The 25,404-nt window shown below is 38.7% G+C and overlaps 1 protein-coding gene across 4 annotated transcripts; it reads left to right on the top strand.

Annotated features, from left to right (window-relative positions):
- Positions 1-228: 228 nt before the first annotated feature.
- On the top strand, positions 229-25,367 carry ANKMY2 (ankyrin repeat and MYND domain containing 2). 4 transcript variants are annotated; one of them, XM_014894402.2, is made up of 11 exons: positions 229-403; positions 3,570-3,634; positions 11,919-12,057; positions 13,824-13,922; positions 15,978-16,138; positions 17,267-17,481; positions 18,605-18,740; positions 20,407-20,535; positions 20,952-21,093; positions 23,222-23,441; positions 25,111-25,367. In XM_014894402.2, the coding sequence occupies exons 1-11, from the start codon at positions 337-339 to the stop codon at positions 25,160-25,162; spliced, it is 1,425 nt and encodes a 474-aa protein (XP_014749888.1). In that variant the 5' UTR covers positions 229-336; the 3' UTR covers positions 25,163-25,367. The 4 variants fall into 4 exon arrangements, with proteins under 4 accessions (XP_014749888.1, XP_014749890.1, XP_014749889.1 ...); XM_014894404.2 differs by having other exon boundaries at positions 23,222-23,452; XM_014894403.2 differs by having other exon boundaries at positions 23,222-23,479.
- The last annotated feature ends 37 nt before the right edge of the window (positions 25,368-25,404 follow it).

Below are 25,404 nucleotides of genomic sequence, written 5' to 3'. Positions count from 1 at the left end.
CACCGCCCCGGGGGGGACGAACGAAGGAGCCGCGGAGAGAACCAAAAATGGGAGACAAAAGAAAAGAGTAATGCATTTCTGAACTTGAAAATAAGGGGCAGAGCAGAGGGACTCCTTCTCTCCGACAGCAGAGGCTGGGAAGCTGGCGGAGGACGAGAGTCTGGCATGCAGAGGCCCCCATCCCTGGGCAGGAATGGTTCGCCCCACGGCCGGCCCCGGCAGGGCGGGGCTGCGGGCGGAAGGCTCCGCGAGGAGCGGGTGGGGGCGGTGCCGCGGCTGGGGGTGCTGCTGGAGCCGTCCCGGGCTGATCCCGCCTTACCGTGCGCGGGGGCCGCGATGGCTCCCCCCAGGAAAGGTGACTTGAGCGCGGAGGAGAAGGACTTGCTGGCAGTGATCGCCACAGGTGAGCCCTCCCGGCCCTCGGCGCTCGCGGCCCCGGGCCGCAGCTCCCACGGGCCCCGCTGGTCGTGCCCCGGGAGGGATTTCGTGTCCTCGCACGTTGGGGGCGGTGGGTGAGGCGCCGTTAGCGGCCGCTCGCCGCCGACTCCCCTCGGCCCCGGCCGCCCTCCTCACGTCCCGGCGCTGAGGGCCGCCCGCCTTCCCGCCCCACCTTCGGGCCGTCGCCCTTGTCCCTGCCGGGGAGAGTGGTTTACCGTTCCCGTGGTTTACTTTCCTCTCGGGCAGGCCCACGGCACCCAGCGAGTGCAGTGGGGGCCCCGTTGCGGTGCAGTCGAGCTGGGGAAGCTCAACTGGGCGGGTCTAACTGCCAAGGAAAGCTTGCATTTTACTGATAATGTCTCTTGATATTTGCCGAATTATTGCTGTTAATGTCCACTGCCAAAAAGAAAAAAATTTTCTTGGAGATAATCCAATCTTCTCGCGTGCTGTAATCTTTTCCCCACGTGCTGTTGCCAGACCAGGGCATCTTTGCAGACACGTTATTCTCACGTGTCGAGAACTTGAGCTTGTTTGGGATGTTGTGCACCTCTTATCCCTTATGATGTTCTATTTTGCTATCGCTTGTACCATCTTGTACTGTCCTGTTAGAGACAGGAGAGGGGGTCAAGGCCTGAAGGAAGGGTGTCAAGATGATGGAGCCAGGCTCTTCCCAGTGGTGTCAAGCAACAGGACACGGGGCAATGGGTAGAAACTGATGCACAGAAAATTCCACCTGAATAAGAGGAAGAACTTCTTTGCTGTGCAGTTGACCATGCATAGGAGCAGATTAACCAGAGAAGTTGTGGAGTCTCCGACACTGAAGATACTCGAGAGCTGTCTGGATGCAGTTCTCTGCCATGTGCTCTAGGATGAGCCTGCTTGAACAGGAAGGTTGGACCAGATAACCAGACTATTGTGGTACCTTCTAACCTGACCCATTCTATGATTTTGCATTTCATGTCAGTGTCACAGTTTCATCACACTATCTGGCACGAAAGCTTGTTGCCAGGGGAACTTTCTGTCATTTGGGTTTCCTGGTCCAGCAATGTGAATTTCTAGTTACCCTCTGACTGGTATTTTGAAAATCATGAGCAACATTCATTAGTTGGAGGTAAACTAGAAACACTTTGTGTTCCATACACTTCTATATGTAGTTTCCAGGCAATTTGAACCCATGAAAGTTCTACTACATTTTGGTAGTTCACTCTCAGTTGTATTAAAATGTTCCTGAGCGTCAGAGACACAAGCATAGTACAGTCAGCAGTGAATTTACTGTGGACCACAGCCAGTTTGATTTACTCACTTTAATAAGAGTTTCAGACCTTAGTCTTGCAGACACCTCTGTCTAACTTACCTAATGCTTCTGATTAGGGTCACGGGATAATTCAGGTTGGAAGAGGCCTCAGGAGGTCTCTAGGCCAGCGTCCTGCTCAAAACACGTCAGCTGTGAGGTCAAATGTGATTGCTCAGGGCTTTATCCCATCAGGTCTTGAAAACTTCCAAGGAGGAGGGCTGTACAGTTGTTCTGGGCAATCTTTTTGCTTTACTGTGTTCATAGTGTTCAGCTGCTGCTTGTTACCTCTTGGCTTCCTCCCATGCTACCACTATGAGGAGACTGGCTCCAACTTTTAGCTCTGGCCAATTCTACAGGTCTAACTTACATCAGTTTAGTGTCTTGTTAAAAACCCTTAAATATTTTGTCATACAGAGCTCTGAGTTTGTAAATGCAACTTGCTGTTCTTGTATTAAAATTTACTTGAAGATCGCTGCTTGAAAATTTTCTCTTACTGATGTTTGTTCTTTGGCTGGCATATTCTTCTGAGAACTGATCTCCAGTTCTTAAAAACATGTTTAGAATATATATATGTCTGGGGGAGTAAAGTAGTGGATGGTTCCTGACTGTCAGTCAGGGGTCTTTATCAAGTGTGTGAGATGACTCAGGTGATTGTCTTTTTTTCCTTAAATTAATGAATTAAAAGAGAAATGGTTAAAGCCCCTGTAGTATAGTTAAACCACATGAAAAAGCCTTGTGAAAATAAATTATTTTCAGTACTTTAATGGGATTTTTAGCCAAAACTGAAGTTGCAAGAGCTGTTTTGCTGAAAAATTGCTGGATGGCTACCTCCTTCTGAAAGAGTGGAGATAAACATGAAAATCATTAATATAAGGGATGCATGCTTATTTTTATTAAGCACATCACTGCTGAAAGAGCTTTGCTTATGATTGAATCAGAAATTAGAAGTTTATGTTCATTTGCAATAAATTCTCCAAACTCAGACTCTTGGAATGTTCTTTTATTTCTATTTGTGCCTGTAGAAGCTGCATGGGCAATATCTGAATAGTTTTCCAATGGGCTTTATATCAGGTTCTTATACCTGTGGCTTAGCCAAAAGGATTTTGGTAAGAAATTGAAAAACAGTAGGACAGTAGAATTGAAAAATAGATGTAGCCTGTTTTTCCTGGCACATTTTTTTTCAGACTTTAGTCTACTTATGCGTTTGGCAATTTTTAGAAATGTCAATGATCAAGCTACCTGGGTCTTTGTCCTTTCTATCTCTGTTCTCTATTACCAATAGCAAATTCATTCCACTCCTCAGAATGTGATATGTTGCAAATTTCAAATTGAAACAGGAAAAATTATGTGAATAAATGATAAAGTATGTTTCATTCAAAACAAAAAGTCCTTGAAGTGAGGTAACTTCTTTTTTTTTGAGAATGTAGAAAGATCTTTTAGACAAAAGATGCTCCAAAAGAGCAAAATGTGTTAAAATGCTCAGTATCATTATGCTCATTAGGAGCTGTTCATGTGCTGTTTATGATGAGACATGTGAGTGTCCCATTCCTCTATGTGTAGGTCAGTTACTTAACAAAAAATGGATGTTTACTTGTAGTTCATGCTTTCCAACTGCTCTTTGATGTTGTGAGTTCTTGCCTTTTGGCTTTTAGAATATAACTGCTAAGCTTCTTCACTAAGTGCAGTTACTTCACTGGTGGTTAATCTACATCCCAAGCAATTTACATACAAAGGTTTTGATTCTAATGAGAAATGGAAATTACCGTTTTCCTCCAGATTCTCAGTTTACTCTATTTCTCACTCCCTTTTCCTTGTGTCTTTTTATTTTTAATCAAAGGAAACACCGAGGAGGCTGGAAGGCTACTGGGGAGCAAGAATGTCCGTGTCAATTGCCTGGATGAGGTACTGCAAAACTGTGCAAGCTTTATGCTGAGTTTAATAAGGACAGTGCTAGGTGTGAAGGCCTTCATGTTGTTAAATAACATTGTTCTATCAGCAATTGCTATAGCCCTGAAAATCAGAGTTACTCTCAGGTTTTTTCCAGCCTGCAGCTGAATAATGAACCTTTGAAGAGCTCTTACTGTTTTTTTTAAGAAAGTTTAAGGATTAATGTTACTTAAAGAACTGCATTGTATTTTGTCTCAAGTTCCAGCATGAGCTTTGTAAGGAAAGATAAACACTGCAGCAAAACAGGTGAGGGTGCTCTTTGACTTCTTGTCACCTTCACAAGCAGTAGTCCCTCTGCTTAGTCCCTGTGTGGCAGACACAGCATTGCCTAAAGCCCTGTCTTTGCCAAACCATAAACATACTTGGAAGGTGAGTAGCTCAATCAGAAATGAAACACAGCCTTTTATGCAGGTGGGTGTGGTAAACATGTAGAAGATTAAATCCTGAAGTGCTACCTGAAGATGGGAATAAGTTTATGGAGAAAGGAACGTTATGTGATGTTCCTGTTTCTTCTTCTTGTTACAATGTTTTTCTAAAGCATGCAACATTAATATGAAATGTAACACACAAGCAAAACTAATTCCTCATCGTGCATGTTAAATCCATGTGTAATTTATCAATTTAAATGTTAATTTGTGTTTTTTTCACAGCTTTATAATTTCATAGGAATCACTGGGAAATTCTGGTGGTGTGTTTAGTTCAGCCTCTGGCTCAAAGCAGTTTCAGCTCCAGGGTCAGACGAGATTGCTCTGAGTTTTGATCTGTTCTGGCCTTATAAATCTCTAAGGATGGAGACTGCACAATATTTCTGGGCAACTTGTTCTACTCTCTTACTGTGATTTTGGTGAAAAAGTGTTTCACTTATGTCTGAACCTCAGCTTAGGCTCAGTATCTCTTGCCCTCCTACCACCGTAAGTGAAGAGTTTGTCTTCTCAATGATCTCCCTGTCAGCTCGGGCAGGCTGCTGTTGGGTCCCCCCAAAGCCATTTCTTCTCCAGGCTGAGCGAGCCAAGCTCCTGCAGCATCTCTTCACTGTGCTCAGGTTCCTACCGTGTAGTGGTGGTACTCCATTGATTTTGGTACAGTTTATCCATGTCTTTGTTGCACTGGAAGGCTCAAAATGGCACAGGGTTTACTGTAGATGTGGTCTCATGAATGCTGAATGGAGAAAAATTGCCACTTCTTTTTTTCCAGATAGCTTCATGGGGTATTGCTAGCCTTTTTTTTCTGCCAACAGATCCATTTTTGGATTGTTCTTAAGTCAAATACTAAACTTGAATTTCTGTCATATGAATTTCAACAAGTTTCTGTAAAACATCTTTACAGTGAACTTTAGGAACCCAAGACACAATATAAGTATGCTTGCAAGTGTGCTTTACTGTATGGACATCAAAAGGTTTTCCTTAAGTGAAGTCGTGCTGAATGATGGCAGCCTTGCTGCAGTATTAGTGCGACATCCAGGATTAATGTTGAAAGTATGCAGCTTATTCAAAGAAACCATATCCAAGTTGTGCCTCAGGCTATTGCTGTAAAAATAGTATTAACAGTATTTGCCTAAGGCTCACATCTGACTAAATATACATAAGGCTCATAAAACTTTAAAAGTTTATGCAATGGACTTCTTGCAGACTCCTTTTTATCCCCAAGAATGATGTGTAATCATGCATATTAAACAGGAGAGTGTTCAGGTTTGGTTAGGTTTTTTAAATCCATCAGCTATGTCAGCTTTACAATTTTTCTTTCATAACCCATTTTTGCTCCAATGTGTTACTCTAATATCTATATACGAGTAAGAGTGTGTGAAATCCCAGTTAAACATCAGCCTCATCTGTTACTTGTTGCCACATCTGGAGACTGCTCTCAGTACATCAGGTCTTATTTTTTTTCTCTGTTGCCTTAGCTGCTTATCTGAAACTCACATTTATATTACTCATTTATATTACTACAGTTACTTCTTTTATTCTGTGGATTCTCTCGTGTAAAAAAATCTTTAAGAATGGAAATGAGTTCCTAACTGAATTGAGCTCCCACTTCAATACCTAAGTATTCCATCTTCAGGGCTTCCTTACTTATTAATAAAATAAGTTTAATGTAATTCTGTCTTCTAGCTGTGGTACAGCAAGCATGCAATCACAATTCGATAATTTGAGGCTGAAGAACTCACAGCATCCAGCAACAGACTGGTATATAGTGCACTTCCTAATTAAAAAAAAAAAAAAAAACACATAATCTGTTCCTTTCATTTTTTGTTTTACCGTATATTCTAACTGCTTGGATCCACTTTCTTGTAGATTAAAAACTACTAACAATCAGTTATGTACCTTTAGATGAGGACCAAGTCACATTTTAAGATCTTCCACATGCAGTGACCTTTTAAGTATCTTGCCTAAAGTTATGTTTCTGCAGCAAGTGAGCTATAACAGTGGCTCTTCAAATTCTTTCCAACTGTTTTGGCTTCTTACTTTAAAAACGTATATATGAGCTAGATGCAGTATTTCGGCATCGATTCTGCTGTTGGTACGTATATTTCAAAATAAAAAATTATTCCTCTAAGTGTGCTTGCTTTTCCTGCCCTTGTTCCAAGACTCCCTCATACCCTTAACCGCCTGCTGTCTGCCAAGCTCTGCTGGGTGTGTCAGCACAGAGTAGGATCCCTTCACTCCTGTGAGTTTCCCAGATGCCCATCTTCCAGAAGGTTGGAGATATCCAGGAGATTCAGTCCCGTTTTTTCTCAGCACCCTTTCTGAGCAAATTAATTGTTTTATTGTTTCTTTGTGGATTTAGGTAGACGAAGAAAGGAAGAATATTTAGGCTTAATCACTGTCTTTATGAAAACAAAGAAATGCACTGGTCCTTAAAGGTTTTACAATTTTAAAACTTCAGGGACATTTAAATTCAGGTGTCCTCAAACATTAGGACAAATACATTGGCTATAGAAATGGATGTAAAATAAACACAAATATATTTAACTTAAATGCACACTGCTTAGTAATTTTTTGTCCCATTTTAAATGGAGTGGTTGTGAATTTGGAAATTTAGTATGGGAGTGTATTGGTTTGAAAGCAAAACCAGTGAGAGACTCTAAGTCAGTAATACAATTTAATAGGAAAAAAGAGAAAAAATAAAATACATGCAATAATACAAAAGAAAAACCACCGATAGAGTCAGAAATACAACCTGACACCCTGTCAGTCAGGGTGTTGGTAGCAGTCCGTATAAATGGTGGCTGCAGTCCTCCTGGATGACGGATGTGGTTCAGTTGAAGCAGTGCTCCTGTAGAAGGTGCAGTTTTCCTCTGAAGATCCAGCGATGATGTGGAAAAAGCCTGACTTTCCTCTGGGATCCAGTGGAAAGGTCTGTCTTCGTGTCCCAAACCCCAGTTTTTTATCTAGGTAGGAAAGGCTTGGCTCCTCTCCCTGGCTGGAGCATCTCCCAATGGGGTGATGTAATCTTATCAGTCACACAATAGGACTTAATGGCCCATTAACAGAATATATCTTCTGGAGGAAGGATGGGTTGTGAATAGACAACGATGATCATCCCCCCATCTTATCAGATGGCACATCAGCAGAGGATATCTCCCACAGAGATAAGGATCACCACCCCTCCCACATTTCAGCACGTGGTGATAGAATACACATTTTTGCATTGTACCCCAGGACAGGGAGAAAGTGTTCAGGACTTTTCTTTCCCCTGAGAGTGCAGAGCTTGTAAATAGTATGACTTTGTCAGCACTTTGTTGACTTGAGCTTCATCTGCAGCATGTGGCTGAAATATTTCAGATTGTTATAGAAAGGCAGGCTCAAGGAAGGCTTTCCAGCTGTGGAAGTTTCCTTTGGTCCTATTGGTAGTTAAGGTTGCAAAGGAGCACTGTAGTTACTATATGCCCTATTTTCTGCAGATTAAGCTAATAGACTTGACCTAAAAAGTACATGATTTTTCTCTATTTAAAATAACTGTAAGGTTGTTCATAATCTTCTTACATACAGAACTATCATCTGGCATTAGTGGCATTACTACTTTCCTCTAGTTTGGTAATTCAACTGCTCAGTTCCGTAATACATCATTTAAAAACAGTCCCCTTCTCTGTGCTACAGAACCAAGCACTTCCTGGGCATTACAGCAGCAGCCTGCTTATTCATGGCTGAGATGTGTGTAACTTCACTCATACTGAGTATGTTCAATGGAGGGTTCTTCGGGTAATAGATCTTGCTATTCTAGTATGAATATCCTCTGCTAGCAGAAAATGCCCACATCTTTGGCCTTTGTTGAGAGGAAGAGTTTTGTCTTTTGATTTTTTTTGCATAGTACTTAAAAATGCACAAACCAAAGAAAATTCCACTGCTAGTAAGAATTATCTGGTTTCAATTCAGGTTGCTGATTGATGTAGGCTTTAACTTTTCATCACTGCAGATGAACTGAAAGATCATCAGAGGAATCTAATGTGTTACATATGTGAAACCAGCAGCTGAGCAGGATGTGACTATAAAGGAGAGCTATAGCTGTGATTGACACTTACTGATTAGTATTTCGTATTCTAATTAGTCCATACTTAGCTACAGCTAAAATTATTTGTGCATGTTACTGTTGACCTGCTTCCAAATGCTGCTTTTAGGAAATTTAAGATGTGTAAGGGCAATCTTATGCAAAAGCTTGAAGGGTGAAATTTCTAAAGGCTTTCATCCAGGAAAGAGTCAAGTTGTATTTCTAGATTAGCAGCATTCAGTACCAGAGAGTTGATTTTGAAGATATACATCAACAAGTATTTCTGCCTTGTAGCACCTCTTCTTTTTATATAATTTTTACTAATGTCCCAAATACTGTCTCAAGTAAAAGCCAAACTTAGAATTACGTGTTTTGTTTATAATTTTATGACTTGAAATGTTGCCTGAATCTAACGGGTAAAATAAGACACTCTTTCTGTGTTAATGTTGGGCTGTGTTCCTCATTGGAAAATGAGCTGGGAAAGGGAGACATGAATGCTTTAGTATTGCTGGCATGTAAATGTCTATGCAGTTTTTCAGCTAGGGTTGTGACAGCTCTTTTCCTTTTTTGGATTTTTCCCACTCCATTTAAATATCTGGTACTCACATGTGCAATGTCTTAGTGTACCCCAGTATCTGCTGAGGACCTGCTCCTGTGTGATCCAGCCTGTATGCCACATCTTGACAAGGCTGAGAAGAAGGGGGAAGTGAGCATAGGAATGTTGGGAGCACTTGCATTGCACTTTTCACTCGAGAAACACAGGTTTATGTGGCTATTTCTGTGGTGAATTGTCATCATGCTATCCACAAAACAATACACGTGTGATGTCTGTGTTCTTAGCAGTCAGCATGAATGTTTAAATGTTCACAAAACGGAGAGGTTTTGTGGCAAATATGCACATGTCACTGGAGTGGGAGATAGTTTGTGTATTTTTTGTTTCTTTCTTTCTCCCATTTCTTGTTCTGTAGCTGTCCTGTGTTTCCCCGCTCCTCTGGCTGATGAAGGTTGAGCAGGAGTTTTGTTGGAAGCTTCCTTTGTAGCTCCTAGGAGGCAGAAGGTTGCTTTTCTAGCTTTTTATCTTTATAAATTTGTTTTTATTCATCCCATTCAAGCACACCTCAGCTGGACGTTGAAGAGACATTGACCTGCTTTCTTCTTCCTCTGTGTCTGGTGGTGGAGTCCAGCCCCTCCCTGGTTCTGGTACTCATCTGCCTGCCCCTCCACTGACCCCAGAGTTCACTTTTTAGGGTTTTTTTCATCACTTGACTTCCCCACCGTGGCAGCAGTTGTGGGAATCCCATTCCTCAGTCTGCTTTTGGGTTATTTTCAACATGAGGAACTGGGAAGGATGGTCTGTAATGGCCAGGCTGGCTGTGCCAAGAGCCCTGTTGTGCTAGGGAGGCCTTGTCGGTTGGTGAGCTGGAGAACCCATTCAAGAGAAGTGCCAGGTAATTTTTAGAGGCACTGCAAACTCTATTTCTGTTGTATGGTAGACATACAGGGAATACTTACAGCCCTGTAGAAGAGAAGAGATGTTACCATGTAGCATACCTGCAAAAAACCACCTGGAAAGGATTCATTTTTGTCCTGAACAATAAGATTAAAAAGCTCGATTTTTTTGGTCAGAAGAAGGTTGCATGGTCACTGCTAGAAAATGGATCCTTCATCTGATGTTTCATAGTGGAACAAAAATTTGTTTCATCTGAATTCTTAATAAACCATCTGCAAGTTTTGTCTTTTAAGTTCGTTGTATTGACAATCCAAATGCCATCTGTGAGAAAACAGAGATGAGAAAATACCTGTGAGAAAAGTATTTCCAGTCAAGCCAGTTTTGGTGTAGGGACATAATACAGGATACCAAGCATTTCCAGATAAACTTGTGTCTAGCCTGACCATCTTTTGTTTGCTGTGAACGTGAAAAACTGATATTAGTGTGACTTTAAATCCAATTTTATGGCAACTGTCCACACATTTTCTGCCTGATATGTTTTTTTGATCCACACCACAGCCTGACACTTCCAAAATCTAATCAAAGGATTTTAAAAACAGTTTTCTGGGAGGAGAGGATAAAACAAACCCAGTTCTTTACTTTGTCATATAATCTTCAGATCTTAATTGAAAGAACTGGCTTTCAAGATATAACCAAACTTAAAAGTCATTGTTTTCTAAAAATTCTTTCTCTCATCAAAAACTGTGCTGTGTTTATATTCCCTTACTGCAGTACCTTTCTGTGCTGCTAAAGGAGACAAATCCCTGCTGTGACTCCAGACTGGGACTGGCCTGTAAAATTGCTTTGGATGTAACACTATGAAATATAATATAATAAAATATATTGTATATAATAGGACAGAAAGTCTTAATTCAACTCTTGTGACACCCCAAATGAAATCTAGCAAAGACAGTCTGTTTCATATTCATGAAGTGAAGTTTTTAGGCATTTTGTTTCTTCACTGCCAGTTTGTATTGCAGTTTACCCAAATATGTAGGTTACTAAAATAAAATTCATCAAGTAAGCACTTTTTATTATTTCCAGTTAGGATGGAGAGTAATGAAACTGTAATACCTTAAAGTTATTATACTTTTAACTTTTGCAGTTTCCCTCACCTTTAGAAATTTTTTTGAAAATTATGCTGATAAATTAAACTTACTTGAGTTTCATTCAGTCACAAATTGAAACAAGAAATTACGTGAAGGCTCAAACTGACAATTACATTATTTCAGATTATCACATTACCAGGCATTTACAGAGCTGCAGTAATGGTATACATGAATGTACTCAAGCACACAGCCTTGGCTGGCAAAGAAAGGAATAGAATGCCTTTTTTGTTTTTTGGTTTTTTTTTTAGGGACAAACTAAAGCACTCTTCCTGGTATGCAGTGTTGGAGGGTGTTCTTAGGCAATTAAAGTGTCTTGGCTGATAACATGAATCCTGACCTGATGTTAAGTGAAAATAAGCAGCATATTGGAAAAAATATACTATATTCTGAAAATGCAGAGGGAGAGAGCCTGCACTAACAGTTCACCCTAGTTCTGAAAATTTCCTTTGGCTTTTGCCCAGCTTTACATTTATAATCACATCTTAGTTCCTCCCATGCTGAAGTGAATCCTTTTGGGGCAGTTGGTCAAAGCAGCCAGGTTTGTAAAAGTCTGACAAGAGCTGTGTGTCTCTGAGGGCTTTCAGACCTCTGTGTCATGGACACAATGCCAAAAAGGTGGAGAAGTGGGAGAGAATGGCCAGAGAGAAAATTACCAGAAATCATAACTAAAAATGAGCAAGATGGATTTCAGAGCCTGCAAATCTTTGTAATGTTTAAAACAACAGCAGCCCTTTTCTAACTCTCTTGCTGCTTATCATATAAGCCACAGCAGGGAAGAAAAGAATGAGCAGGAAGCTAACAAGTTTTCTAAACTAAGCTTTTCCAACTAGCAGAAACATTAGTTGTCTTCAACACTAATGTCTTACATAAAAGGATAATGATAAATGGACTGTGAATGGTTTTCTTTTGTTCAACACTGCTCTGTTTTCAAATCTATAGCTCAGTATAATCAGAAAACTGACATGGAAATCTGCTGCATGTTAGTAACCATATCTTTTCATCAAGATTTTATGAGGTTTTTTTGTAAATAAATTACTATGTCAGTCTTTGGTAGTTATACTGAATATGTATGGCCAAGCAAAAATGATCAGTGGTATGAAGATCAAGAGATGTAACATTTTTTTTTATGCTACTTGCTTCTCCTTTCTTTTGGCAGCATGGCATGACCCCTCTGATGCACGCAGCTTACAAAGGGAAGGTGGACATGTGCAGATTGCTCTTGAGACACGGAGCTGATGTAAACTGCAATGAACATGAGCATGGATACACTGCCTTGATGTTTGCTGGACTTTCAGGTAACTTCTTACTAAACTCAGACAAGTTTTATTGATTTTTGTTACATCAGTGGGTACAATTTGCCATAAGTTAATAATTTAAAAGTGTTGATATGCTTTTATTATTCAGGTTTGCTGTTATTTATGTGAACCATGCAACTATGTCATGACCAGTAAAATCCTCTGTTCAGGCTCATATAAAAATTGATTGTGTTCAGCATTTTGAGACATACAGTCTACTTGTCCTGTACCTACTTTGTCCTGTTTGTTAGAGATCTTGACATTCACTTCCCTGGGACAGTTTTGTTGTGCAGTTGGATACATTCTGTTTACTTAGACTGTGTTACACTGAAAACGATGCTGCACCAGTAGCTTTTGGTAATCTTTGAGACTTCTCAATCCAATATTTTTCAAATTTTCTTTCTCCTACATTATTTTTGCAACTATCGTGTGGACTTTAAAAAATGCATTTAGTAAGTTTTAGAAACATGTTTTCCCACAATAATTTTCACTCTTCTCTTACATTCTTCTTTCATGAGAGTGCTTATAGCTGTATATATCTTCTCCTGTCTCAAATGATGGTTTGCAGCTTTCCTCTTGCTATTCTTTTTCCCTGATGGCAGGAACAGTAATTTCCTTGAGTGAGAAAAAGACACTACATTAAAACCTTGTTCCTTCTGGGGAAAGGATTCAATTCGGGAATATTAGGTTATTTTAAATATCTTCTTTACTAGGCTACTTATGTCTTCCCAAAAATGAGATTCTAGAGGAATCAGGTTTCTTAGCAGGTAGAGTTTAAACTGCCTTCTTTCATTGTAAGTATTTAAAAAAAGGCTTATATGTGTATATAAACCTTAACAACCTTAACTAGATCATCAGATTATTTTTCAGCTACAACTTTGGTAAAAAGATTTTGGAAATTCCAGTGTTCTGTGACATTGAGCAATATCACAGCTGCAGAAAATAGATGAGAACTCTTAAAGGCTGTTAAATGACTACAGCTTTATGGAAAATGCTGGATTTTTACCATTTTCTCATAGCTGAGCTTTTAACCTGTCATCCTGGGTGTGAAAGCTTAGGATCAGTTATCTGTGAGCACAAAAGGTACACGAGTACTACTGACGCAGTGACTTTGTTTTTAAACACTGATTTTCATCCACCATCCCCTTTTTGTATTCACTTTTCTGTACTTAGCATCAGCACAAAAACTGTTAAAGTAAGAATACCTTTGAAAGCAAAACCAGCAGGAGTGGTGACAAGTGTCCTTTTTTAGCTTCTGAAGGGCACCAATTAAGTCATCTAATCTTCCCATCAAATTTTAGCTTCATTTTACTTGGTATTTAGCCCAGTCTGAACACCCAGTTCCCACTGTGGAGAAAGGAACAATCTGTTCTGTTCACTGTGTTCCTGCTACATCATAGTCCTGAATGTGTTTTTCTTCTTAGAAAAGTGAATGTAGCTGAACTGTTAAACTAGATTAATAGAATTTCCCTCTATCCTGCTTTCCAGAGGGACCAAGCTCTAGTGTAGCTACATGGGTATGACTCCCATAAGCTCCATGGGAAGCTGATTGTGCCTTACAGAGAGCAGATTTACACCAGCTGGAACTCTAAATAAGCACATGCCTTTCTCTTAATCCATGCTTAAAATAGCAACATTAAGAACATTCATTTTCCTTAGTGTTGTTCTGGACTTCAAGAAATTCAGTACATCTTTTTCTGAAGCATAGAGAATTACAAGTTCTGATTTCTCTTTGTTCATTCCCTCTATCTTTCCTGCAAATTCAGGAAATAAAGAAATCACCTGGATGATGTTAGAGGCTGGAGCAGAAACTGATGTTGTCAACTCTGTGGGAAGGACAGCAGCTCAGATGGCTGCTTTTGTGGGTAAGATGAAAATTATTATAATTTCCTAAACTCCTAAAGAAGTAAAGTTAGATTCTGATGCTTTTTGTTACAGAAACATTATTTAATGACTTGTTCTGAACTGACACATTGTTGAGCTTTGTTTTCCGCATCTCATAATGTAAGAGTCAATCTGTGTTCCATTCCCATGTTTGAGTTCCTAAAAACACAGATGATCTTACCTGTGAGAACAGGTGCTACTGTCCAAGTGTGTTAGTTTTTGCAATGTCACTACTTTGGAAATAGTAAGAGGAAGTTGGTTACACTGGAGGGGTCCGAAGTGTAGCCCCAAGTGCTGATTGGAGCTTCCCTTGTGGGAAAGGACGACTGTAGTGCCAGGAGTCAGGAACTCAGCTGGGTGTTGCAGCTGTGTGCTGGCAGTGAGCCACTCCCTGCCCTTCTCCAGCTTCTGGGAGAGGGAGAAGTCTTGGCACCTCTTCTGAGGTAGTCACCACTTACTGACCAAGTTCAGGTCACTAGAATAAGAAAGATTTGTCATTCCAGCATGCAGAATTATCCGTGGCAAAACATGCAACAGGCTTTTTTGCTGTTGTTGTGTTTCTCTTTTTTTTTGGTCTTTTTTTGTTTGTTTTTATAAACCCTTTTTAAAGTTTTTACCCTCCTTGACAATACTAAGTTCCTGACTTAATGTTCCACTTTTTCTCTAGCAAGGAGAATTGATAAAATATTATGAGGTTCGGTGGAGTCATTTTCAATGGCACAGCTATTGCTTCCCAAAAACCAAAAATGAGGACCTGGATTTTCTTTCAAACACAACCCTCTAATGGTGTTTAAATGCTTGAGAATTCCCTTTCAAGTCCTTTTGGTGTTCTGAATAAAAGCCAACCTTGCCATGTAGATTTACTTCTTTGAATAGTGATTTAGTGCTAAGTTTCAGGTTCCATTTTATCTCATTCTGCTGTTTTAAGGAAGAAAAGGCTGACATTGCTCACCTGAGGTTTGAGCAGCAGTACCTTAACTATTCACTTAATGTATGAGAAAAGTTGATTCCTATTAATTATCCTTTGGATTTGGAGAGTCTTTTCCAATGTGATGCTGTATGGAGTGAATGGGGAATATTATCTCCAACGTAATTTTTGAGAATTTTTGTTTAAAATCTCATCACATCACCAAGGTAGCATAAATATTTTCAGGCATACTGAGATACACTACTCTGTCAAAGTCTGCACATTGCAATCTATTCCTGTTCCTTTTTTTATTCTTTGTCCAATCAACATTAATTCATCTGCCTGTGTGGGAAGTGAGGATATTTCTTCCCCTATCATTTGTCTTATACTGCGCTCTATTAGCTCAGAGCTGTCTCTTCTAAAACAGTGGAGGATTTTAAATGCTGAAATTTGGTTGGCTGTGTCTTCTTCTGATTATAGGATTAGTGCCAAGACAAATCAATCAATTTAAATAATGTGGTCCTGAACTAGAAAAGATAAGTTTTACTTTCCCTTTAGTCAAGTAATCCATTGTATTGTCAGATGTCAAAAACAAGAAGAGGGTGTAACTTCTCATCTTGTTACTTTCATTACAGTCCTTTTATTTTTGGTAAACTTTAAGCATGTTCTGTTCTTATAACTTCTCCCACCTAGGTTAATACAGAAATATCTGCTTCTGGTCTGAAAACTTACAAGTCTCAATGCAAATGTTATTAATTTTAAAAGTACAAAATGGAAAAATCTTATCTTCCAAAATTATGACACCAGTATGTGACTACTAGAATAGTATAATTTGAGGGAGAAATAACTATTCTTAGTTGTAGCTTACCAGGGAAAGAGGATGCAGGAAGCGGACAGGATATTAAAAATGAATTTTCATGAGGGCATTCCCTGCTGGGAGTCGGTAAGTTAATAACACTGAAGATTAAAGCTACGCACAAGAGAATGACTAGAGTTGCCTCTTTGCAGTGCAAAAAAGGCTCCTTTGCATGTGGGTAATTCTCACTTGTATTGTTTATATTAGATTTGGGTTTAGGTTTGGTTTTTTTGTTACTATTTCACTGGTGATTTTTTTCTTCTGTGCCTTTAGGTCAACATGACTGTGTGACTGTCATCAACAACTTCTTTCCACGTGAAAGGCTGGATTACTATACTAAACCACAAGGCTTAGACAAAGAACCAAAACTGCCAGTAAAATTAGCTGGGCCTCTGCATAAAATTATTACTACTACCAACATGCATCCTGTTAAGGTGGAGTTATTGTATGTGTTTGTTGTAAATTGTATGTGTTTGTTGGTGTGGGAGCTGTTCCTTGTGTTGGAAAGCATTTGGCTCTTCTGCAAGTTCAATTGAGATCAAAAGCATTATCTGCTAATTGAACTACTTCTGAAAATGAGGAAGAATCAGGCTCAATGTTTAGAAGTGATTAAAAAATTATTTCAGTGTTTGTATGCACCAGAATCTTGAACTAACACCTTTAAGTGGAGAGATTCTAATGTCTTTTATCAGTAACCATAAATAGCTGTCTTTTTTGGCTTTATTTCTCAGCCCCACTTGAGGTGGAAACATAGAACAATTTCCTGTCTCAACAAAATCTCATTGTTCTCTCAGTGCTTTTCTCAGCATCTATCTTCTTACCTTCTTCACTGGTTTGCTGCAGTAACATCTACCACTGCTGCTGTTTCTGAAAGTATGTGAAAGAGGATGTTTTTTTTTACTTCCCAGGATATTGCTGAACAATAATGTCTTATGGTTTGCTCTTCCAGTGTAGTTCAGAGAAAAGAATACACCTAAATCCAAATACAAATTCCTTGGGCTTGCCAATCAAAGTCCAGAATTTGTTAAGAGTTTCCAGCCAGGTATCTGCAGTACACAGAGACAGTAGTGCACCAGTGGCAGGTAACTGAGTGAGTAGAGCGTACAGTTTCCTGTTAGAACATTTTAGTCAGTGCTTTACTAGGCTACAGGAAGTACTCCACGATTATGTGATGTTGATGTGTTCTGTGAAACTGCTGAAATCATACAAGTCCCGTTTATTTTAACGTTGAAAAAGAGATTTTAGAATAGTGTATGGTAGTTTCTATAACTTTCTTTAGGAGTAGCTTTTATTGTTCCAGTTCTTATTCTAAAAAAAAATCAAACTTGCTATTTTTAATACCAGTCTTAGTTTTACATGCTTTCTTGTATGGGAACTGTGAATTACAGTATACTGAATAATACTGCTAAATAATGACTGGAAAAAGAAAGAGAAGACTGCATAAGAAGGAAGTAGAAGAAGATTAGAAACTCCACTGAAATTTAGCTACTATGAGCTATATAAGCTTTAATGCCAATGCACAAATCTTAACTGGATTACATTTTCTTCAATCTTTATCCTAGATCGTGTTGCTGGTGAAAGAGAACCCTCTGTTGGCCGAAGTAGAAGCACTGCAGAAATGTTACAGGGTTCTGGATCTCATCTGTGAGAAATGCATGAAGCAGAAAGACATGAATGAAGTTCTTGCTATGAAAATGCACTACATCAGTTGCATCTTCCAGAAATGTATTACATTTTTAAAAGAGCGAGAGGATAAACTAGATGGATTTATCAAAAGGTGAGTTTTTCTACAGAGAGGTCTGAAAGCACGTGCATGCCCTGGCATTGCAGATACCAGGAAAAAGACAACTGAAGGAATAGATTGGATTGGCTTGGATGAAGGCTATGACAAATAACTTGTTGAATAATCCCAGCTGCATTTACTTCAGGGTGGTACCCACTCCCTTTTTTCTGTGTTTGAAGTGACATTGTCCTTTCTAAGGTACAAAGGAAACATTCCTAGAATTTCAGCTCTTGCTGGAACTGATTAGAACTTGGCATTTACATATATGCCATGGAGCAGCAGACAGCAATATGTGATGGAAAAAAAGGAGAGTGATAAGCTTGAAGAAAGAATTTCTCGGTGTCCAATATGGTTCATCTGGGAACATTTTTTGTGCCATTTTACTCTCCAGCAGTCATACAGGGTGAGATTTTTTTTTCAAAAACACTTAAGCAAGTGAGAACTGCAAATCCCATAGACTCTGGATGAGACTTAGACTTATAAATCACTTAGACAGATCTTCAAAATCTACTGAGTTACAAACCAACTGCCGGATCTTACATATCAAAGTGACCTGGCTTTTAGAAGGATCATGCTCTCCTTACACCTCTGTAGATTTTTACTGAAATCCTCTGTGAGACTGAAAATAAATTACAAAGTCAGCTTTTACATAATGACATTGAATAGTTCATCAGTCATCATGTAAAAAAATAGTAGCCAAAGAGATGTAAGGACTGTAACATGTTATTAAACATAATAAAGAGGAATGGTGTTTTAAGGTATGGTTCATGTATCAGTGTTTATTATTATAATGATCATTTTTAAACAGCACAAAGCATTTTGATATTTTAGTCAGATGTAGATAGTAGATCGTTTACTTACAGATTCTTTTTCTCTGTGGCTGAATTAGTAAGTCCTGGTTTCAGAGCATACATTTATATATTGTTTATTTCATAATGATAGTGCTTTAGAAAAAAACACTTTCATTTGCATTTTAACATATGGACTTAACATAGGAAGTTGCCAAATTACTATGAATTCTTCTCTATAATCTGAAAGGCGACAGTATAGCATGCTGTATGTGTTTGTTCTTGAAGATTTACCAAGTGATTTCTTATTTTACATGCATAAAATTTAGCCTCTTGAAAGGGAGAGATAAAGATGGTTTCCCTGTGTATCAAGAGAAGCTAATTCGAGAAAGTATCCGGAAGTTTCCTTACTGTGAAGCTACGTTGCTCCAGCAGCTTGTGAGAAGTATTGCTCCTGTTGAAATAGTAAGTTTTTCCTGTCAAGAAAATCCTTTCTCAGTAACTTGCATAGTAGATCAACATTGAGGCATCTTTCTGTCCTCAGCTTCTGCAGCATATTATATTAAGCAAAGGGTTTTGATGTCCCTAAACTCTGGAGCTGGATTTTACATATTGCAGGAAAGTGCTCTAAAATACTTCAACTCGTGTTTTTTTCATGTGCGCATAACAAATGCTTGAACACCTCAGCTTTTAAAGAAAACTGATGCCATTTTTTCCTATCTCTGAGCTTTCTTTTCCTCCTCTGGGATGTCTGTTCAGTTTTTCCATGCCAGTTCACTTACTGAAATGGTAGATTCGGACAAAAATGAAAATTAATTTGCGCTCTGTTTTCACAATGTCTAAATTCAGTTTAAGATTGAATAATTTTCTAGATTTAATGCATTCATTTGTTCTATTGTACAGAAGAAGTTGGTAACATCTGATGGTAGAAAAAAGAGAAACGTTCTCTGAGGTGTCTTTAATCACAGAGAGGGAGAGGCAAGATGAAGCAATGTGCAGCAAAATTTATATCTAAATTAGGAAATCAAAATTACAAGTTAAAAATCTAACCTCAGTTGTCCTCTTATGAATTTGCTAACACAGTCTTCATTTCTGGACTATTTATTGCTTCATAATAAATTTTACACAAGAGTGGCTGTTCTTTTTTAAGCACGTTCCCTCTGGTCTCTGAGAGCAAGATGTTGTACACACAAACACTGGGGAATTGGAACAACCCTGTGACGTGTTTGGATTATTCAGAGCCAATTAAATATAGCCTCCATCTTAAGTGGCTCCAGGTCTGCTAAAATGTCCTGAGGCTTAGTGCAATCTCTACTGTTTGTCTAAGCCAGGAAGATAAACACAGTGTGAAAACATAAGCCACTGTGATGCATTACAACTTGCTTTAGAGTAAACATTTTCAGGAGAGCCTGTAGTCTTTTCTGCCTTTAAAGCAATGACAGTTTATTCCATTAGATTTCTGTCTATTATGCAGAACTGGAAAGGAGGAGATGATACAATTTTTATTTATGTGGAAGCCTTTGAGCTTTGTCATTGCACAATTACTTGGATTTAGTCTGGACATCTCAGTGTTGTAGTAGTTACAGTTGTCCATATTCCATGGTAGTCTAACAGTTTAAGGAATTACTTACAGCCAGAACAACTTTGCATTTTTTTTCCAAATATTTATATCATTGTCCAAAAGAATAATTTTAATGTATGGTTACCTAAACCTTACTGTTTGCATTGCGTGGGAAGGATGCTGCAAACAACATCTAAATATAGAAAATGTCGAGTTCTGACCATTTGGTCTATAGCACCTGCGTGCACTGAGCCAGCACAGAGACTGAGCTTCAAAAATCTGCTGCATAGGATCTACAGATGTAAAGAACCTGGAGTTTATTAATAACTTATAGTGGAAAATACTACAGAAACTCAGGGCTTAAGTTAACTTCATACACAAAAGTTTATCTAAGGATAAATCTTAAGTTCTGCATGTTAGTTGAAGTTCTGTGATTTGGTTTTGTGATTTTACTGCTGCAGCAGCTTCAGTGAGACGGACACTTGTGTTAATTGTTTCTGGTCTTCCCTTGCACGTCCCTCTCTGCAACGGTGCTGGGTTTTAATCTTGTTACCACCTCTTGTCTTTCAGGGCTCTGACCCCACAGCTTTTTCTGTGCTTACACAAGCGATTACTGGCCAAGTGGGTTTTGTGGATGCTGAATTCTGTACAACTTGTGGGGGAAAGGGAGCAGACAAAAGATGCTCAGTATGTAAAATGGTAAGAATCAAAGAAAATAGTTTCACTGAGGTGCTGAGGGCTTTAAATGCTTCCCTATTTACTGTGTAGACTTAGGAAGAATGGCAGGCATGCCTGCACTGAAGATGTTCAAGATGTTTCTACTTCTGGGAAAGGTGCCTGAAATTCACAAGTAGGAAGGAGTACTTGGATTTCCAAGTGTGTACACTTAAGAATGAAAAAAAAGAGTAAAGTATCTGTATTTTTAGAGTTAATTAAAAAACTGTTCTTTATAGATTCTTATATAGATTAGAATCACTCCATATGACCTTACAAATTGCTTTAAAATGCCATTAAGTGCTATGCATAGACATTTAACTTGCTGCAGTAGGAAACTCAAGGAAATTGTCTATTCTTTTAGTACATGAAAATGAATGGATAACTCTGGTAACTTTCAGGTGATGTACTGTGACCAGAACTGCCAGAAAATACACTGGTTTACCCACAAAAAAGTCTGCAAGACTCTGAAGGAAATTCACGAGAAACAAGAACTAGAAGCTGCCAAAGAAAAAAGGAAACAAGAAAAGAAGCAAAAGAAAGGTTAGAATCTGTTCCCTTGCTGAAACCAATGCTGTGTCAACTGCATCACAAAGAGCGATTTCACAGGTCTTAAAACTTGTAACAGCTAAGGTCGGGAGAAAAATCTTTGATGAAACGTAACAGCAAAGCTGAGTTTGGTGGGATTCTGGCCTTTGAATTTACAAATGCTGTATGGTTTCCAAATGTGTTTTTTAATGATGCAGTTACACAGATTTCTACAATGAAAGCATTCTGATTTACACTGCACTGTTTCAAAATCCAGATCTTTAATCAAGCTGGTGTAGAACTTTAATGCTGCTCTATGTTTTGTTGGAGGTGTTAGGACAAGTCGGATAATAAGCAAGCAGCCTGCTCCTTCCAGTTGCAAAGGTTAATGTTGATGTTAAATCTCCCATAATACTTCTCTTCATAATCACAGTATCAAGTTAATTGTGTTGTGTGCTTTGAACGTGCAGAAAGCAAGCTGTAGCCTTTAAACTGCTCACGGTGGTTTTCTCCCTTTAAAAAGCAAGTAATTAAAACATAACTGAATAAACGCTGTATTGCCCCTTCCCATGTTTCTCCAAGTGAAATAATAGGAAAGTAGGGGATGAAATCACTTTTTCTCTTTTACAACTTACTGGATTTCCCTTCCTTTGTTTTAAGGATTGCAGAAGTGCACTGCACAAATCATGGTTGCCTTACAATGGTAATGTTGTTCACTTCAGCTTAAAATAGCAGGATATAAATCAGTAATAATTGAAGTTTTCAACAGTTTCCTCTGTGGATCCTGTTACAAGAGCTGCTGTTACATGGGATCAGGATGACTGGAAGTTGGAGGCAAGGATGTTAGAAATCCCTGGATATATTGCATACCAGTACAACAAAACAATGAGCTGTGAGCAGTGATGCCTCACACTGGTGCCAAGCACACGCCCTTGCAGGTTCATATTTCCTGAAGGAGTCAGTGGCCAGGTGTTGTCCTTTTCAGAGGGAAGGGCAGGATCTTGATGGATGCCTCTTCTCCCTCCCTGCTTAAAAGGGAAATTGACATTTTTTGTTATGTTTCTACTCCACTATCTACATATTAATCTCCATTAACTGATTCAGGTACACGGCCAGCACACTATAGACCTTATCAGTTTATGCACTGCTAGCAAGACACTGAAGTCATCTGAGCTTCAGGTCATCTTGTGAATGGTGTTGTATCAGAGCATTTCATATCAGAAAGTTAGTAATACCCCTACAAATCCTGTACATCAAGAAAGTAATAACTAAAAAAACAAATGTGACAGCTGCAACTACAAGCAAACCCAAGAGTTGAAGCATTTCCACTGTACAAGGGTGAGTGTCAAGGAAGTTCACACTTCAGCCTGAGCTGAAGGCTGTTAGCTCACTGCCACCTGAGACCTTGGCAGGGCTGTGGCTAGCTAGCTGTGACTGTTTTTGGCTGGCTATCAATCACAACAGAGAACAAGAAACCAAGATTTAACTGCTGCTCCCAATTAGGGTTTCCCCTCCTTCTTTTCAGAATTCCTAGCATGCAAGCCATACTTGGTAGAATCAGGGGAAAAAAGTTATTTAACAACTTTTTTTTTCTCAGAAAACATTATTTGAAGAGTAAACGTGAAATAGCTGATTCTGTTCCATGCAGTCAAGTTACAAATTTTAGAATTCCTCATTTCAACCAAAGTTCATTGTTTTTAAGCACATAATTTCTTCAGTCTGTTTTATGCAGAAATACTTCCTATGTAGTCATGTCCATGCCTTTTTGATTTAAAACAAACCCCACCTGTACTCAGCTATTCTTTGAAAAGCTGGTGATAAGAATAGTGTCAATAAAGCATGTTTGAATTGAAAGTTAAAATAACTGTAGTGTCCTACTCTGCTCTTCTTTCTTATAAAAAAAAAGTCTGGCAAAAATGGAAGAAAAATTAATGAGAGCTTTGTATAAGATTAGTTCCAGTGTAACCTTATACCAACTTAAGCAAAGCTTTAGTGTTTTGGGTTTTTTTTAAATGAAGATTTTCTAAATTAATTACTTCTGTAGTTGATGCAAAGTATCCTAGTGTTATTGTTCTTCAACAATAAAAATATTTGCTTGCAAAGGAGTTCAGTGTTTATTAATTGTGATTTCTCTTTTGTTTAGATGAAATGCAGCTAGTAGAGGGTAGTTCTACAAGTGAACAACAGTCAGATTCTGGTCCAGATCCTACAAAAGAAGTGGATCCAAATCATCCTACTGATGGAACAGAAGAACCTGAATTTTCCAAAGAGATGGAGGCACTAGCCCTGCAACCTGAAAGTCCACCGGAAAGTGAAACCGCTTTAGATGACATTGATCCTCAAAAAATTCAAGATTCTGAGGAGTAAGAAGAGGGTAGGAAGGGACTGAGAGTTCTCAAGGGTACTAAAGAATTTTTTATGCTGACCATGTCTTATGGAGCATGGCTTGTGAAAGATTTTCTTTTAAGACAGAGTGTCTCTGTTCATCAAGAGAGAGAATACTGGCTACTTTGTCTATAAATACTCCAGGTTTTGTTGTAAATTGTCAAGATAGGTATTTATTATCTGCTAAAAATTAGTGGCATAGATCCATCTGTATGTATACCAATAATAAACCTAGTGAAACTCTGAATTTCTGTGGTTAATGAACCACTTAGTGAAAAATGAACAGCATTTGATTTGGATTATTCATGTTTTCCAAACTTAAAACTTATTTTAATCATAATTAATTTTTTTTCTGCAAATACAAAAAACCTGTAGTTAAAAACACTGGAAGGCCAACTGTTAAACTGCCTTTTTTTCAGCACTTTATGAAGCTTTATCTGAAGGAATTCAATAGCAATTAAGTTTCTGAAGATAATCATCTGAACTCTCAACTTTTCATGACATTACTGTAAATATTTTTGACTAGTGAGAGCCCAACAATAATGTATATTTTGCGGCGATTGTAGTAAATGAAACTGTTGTTTCAGGTGTCTCAAGCTGATGGTGAAATGTGTATTTCACTATTGGTTTGGTCAGAAATATTCCAAAGTCTAATGAAGGGAAGATCAGAACATCTGAAGATATTTTGACTGACAAGAATAATGCATTCTAAATCATTTTTCAGGTAGAGATGCCTTAGAACACAGTGGGATGTTGGTTATGAATTATTTCATAAACAAAAAATGCTTAATATTTTTCATGCTGAACTGGTCACAGTGAATTAGATGAGAAAATTCGTGTGTGCATTGATACAACTGGGATTTTACATTGGCTTTCAGCTAAATACCAGATCTAGAAAATAGCAATTTTGTTTTTCACTCAGATTTATTTCTGTGTCTCATGAAATCAGTGGGAATGCCACAAATGAAAATACCACTTGCTGCATAAGGATGGCAAAATTGGAGCCTGTCTTATTGTCAGCTGAATCATTGGTGTTTTAAACATGGCAGTATTCTTCTAATTAGAGGAGTAAGGACCATCCTCAAAACAGAGGGAAAACACTATTAAATTTTTTACTCTTTAATATGTTGAAAGTTTTTGTTTACTATTCTGAAAACTGTAGGGGTGAGGATACATAAATGCACCTGTGCAGGGAATGTACCTGTGTTTAAATTTCAAGGATTAGTGTGTTGTGAAGAATAAAGGGAATTTTTTTAAAAGAAGGGGGCTATGTGGTAATTCTGTTTCCTGCGTCTGTAACACGGTGAATTTCTCATGTGACATGCAGGGTCTCCTGTAGTTTGAGTATACAAGTTTAATTTCATGACAATTGGCAAGCAAGAGATGCCTGCCTGGAACTCAGATCTGTAGTCACCTTCCACTCTGAGATCTAGGAATACTAGAAGTGCTGCTGCCTGCCTGTTCCATTCATAGCGTTTGGGGCTCCCAGGGTTGTCTTGCTCTTCAAGGATTCTCTGAAAATGCCATCTCTTCAGGGCAAAAGAGTCAGGGTTTTGGAAGTCTGCTAAAATTCCCAGCACCAATCCTGCTTTCATTCTCTCAGTAGTGCTGCCTTGCTCATTGGAAATCTTTGATTTCCCCTGACAGGCCACCGGACAACCTCATCTCCGACCTGCTTCCAACAGGAAGGTTGGACTAAATAAGCTCCAGAGATCCTGCCAACACAGACTGTCCTGTGGCTCTGTGCTAACTTAGGAGAGAAGGAAGGAACTCAGAAGACAAGCTACAACCTGAAAGAAGGGCTTTGATACGTTTAGAAAGCATCATTGACTTTAAGGGTTGACAGAATGGAAGGAGAAATATGTGAGGAAGTGTATTATAAGAAATAAAAGTATTTATCCTTAGTTTCCTAAAAGGTTTAATACTTTCGGATAACAAAAT

Source organism: Sturnus vulgaris, chromosome 1 (genome assembly GCF_052056855.1).
Source record: "Sturnus vulgaris isolate bStuVul1 chromosome 1, bStuVul1.hap1, whole genome shotgun sequence".
Taxonomy (NCBI): Eukaryota; Metazoa; Chordata; class Aves; order Passeriformes; family Sturnidae; genus Sturnus; species Sturnus vulgaris.
The sequence above is the reverse complement of the archived record's forward strand: the minus strand, read 5'-3'. Positions and strand labels throughout refer to the sequence as shown.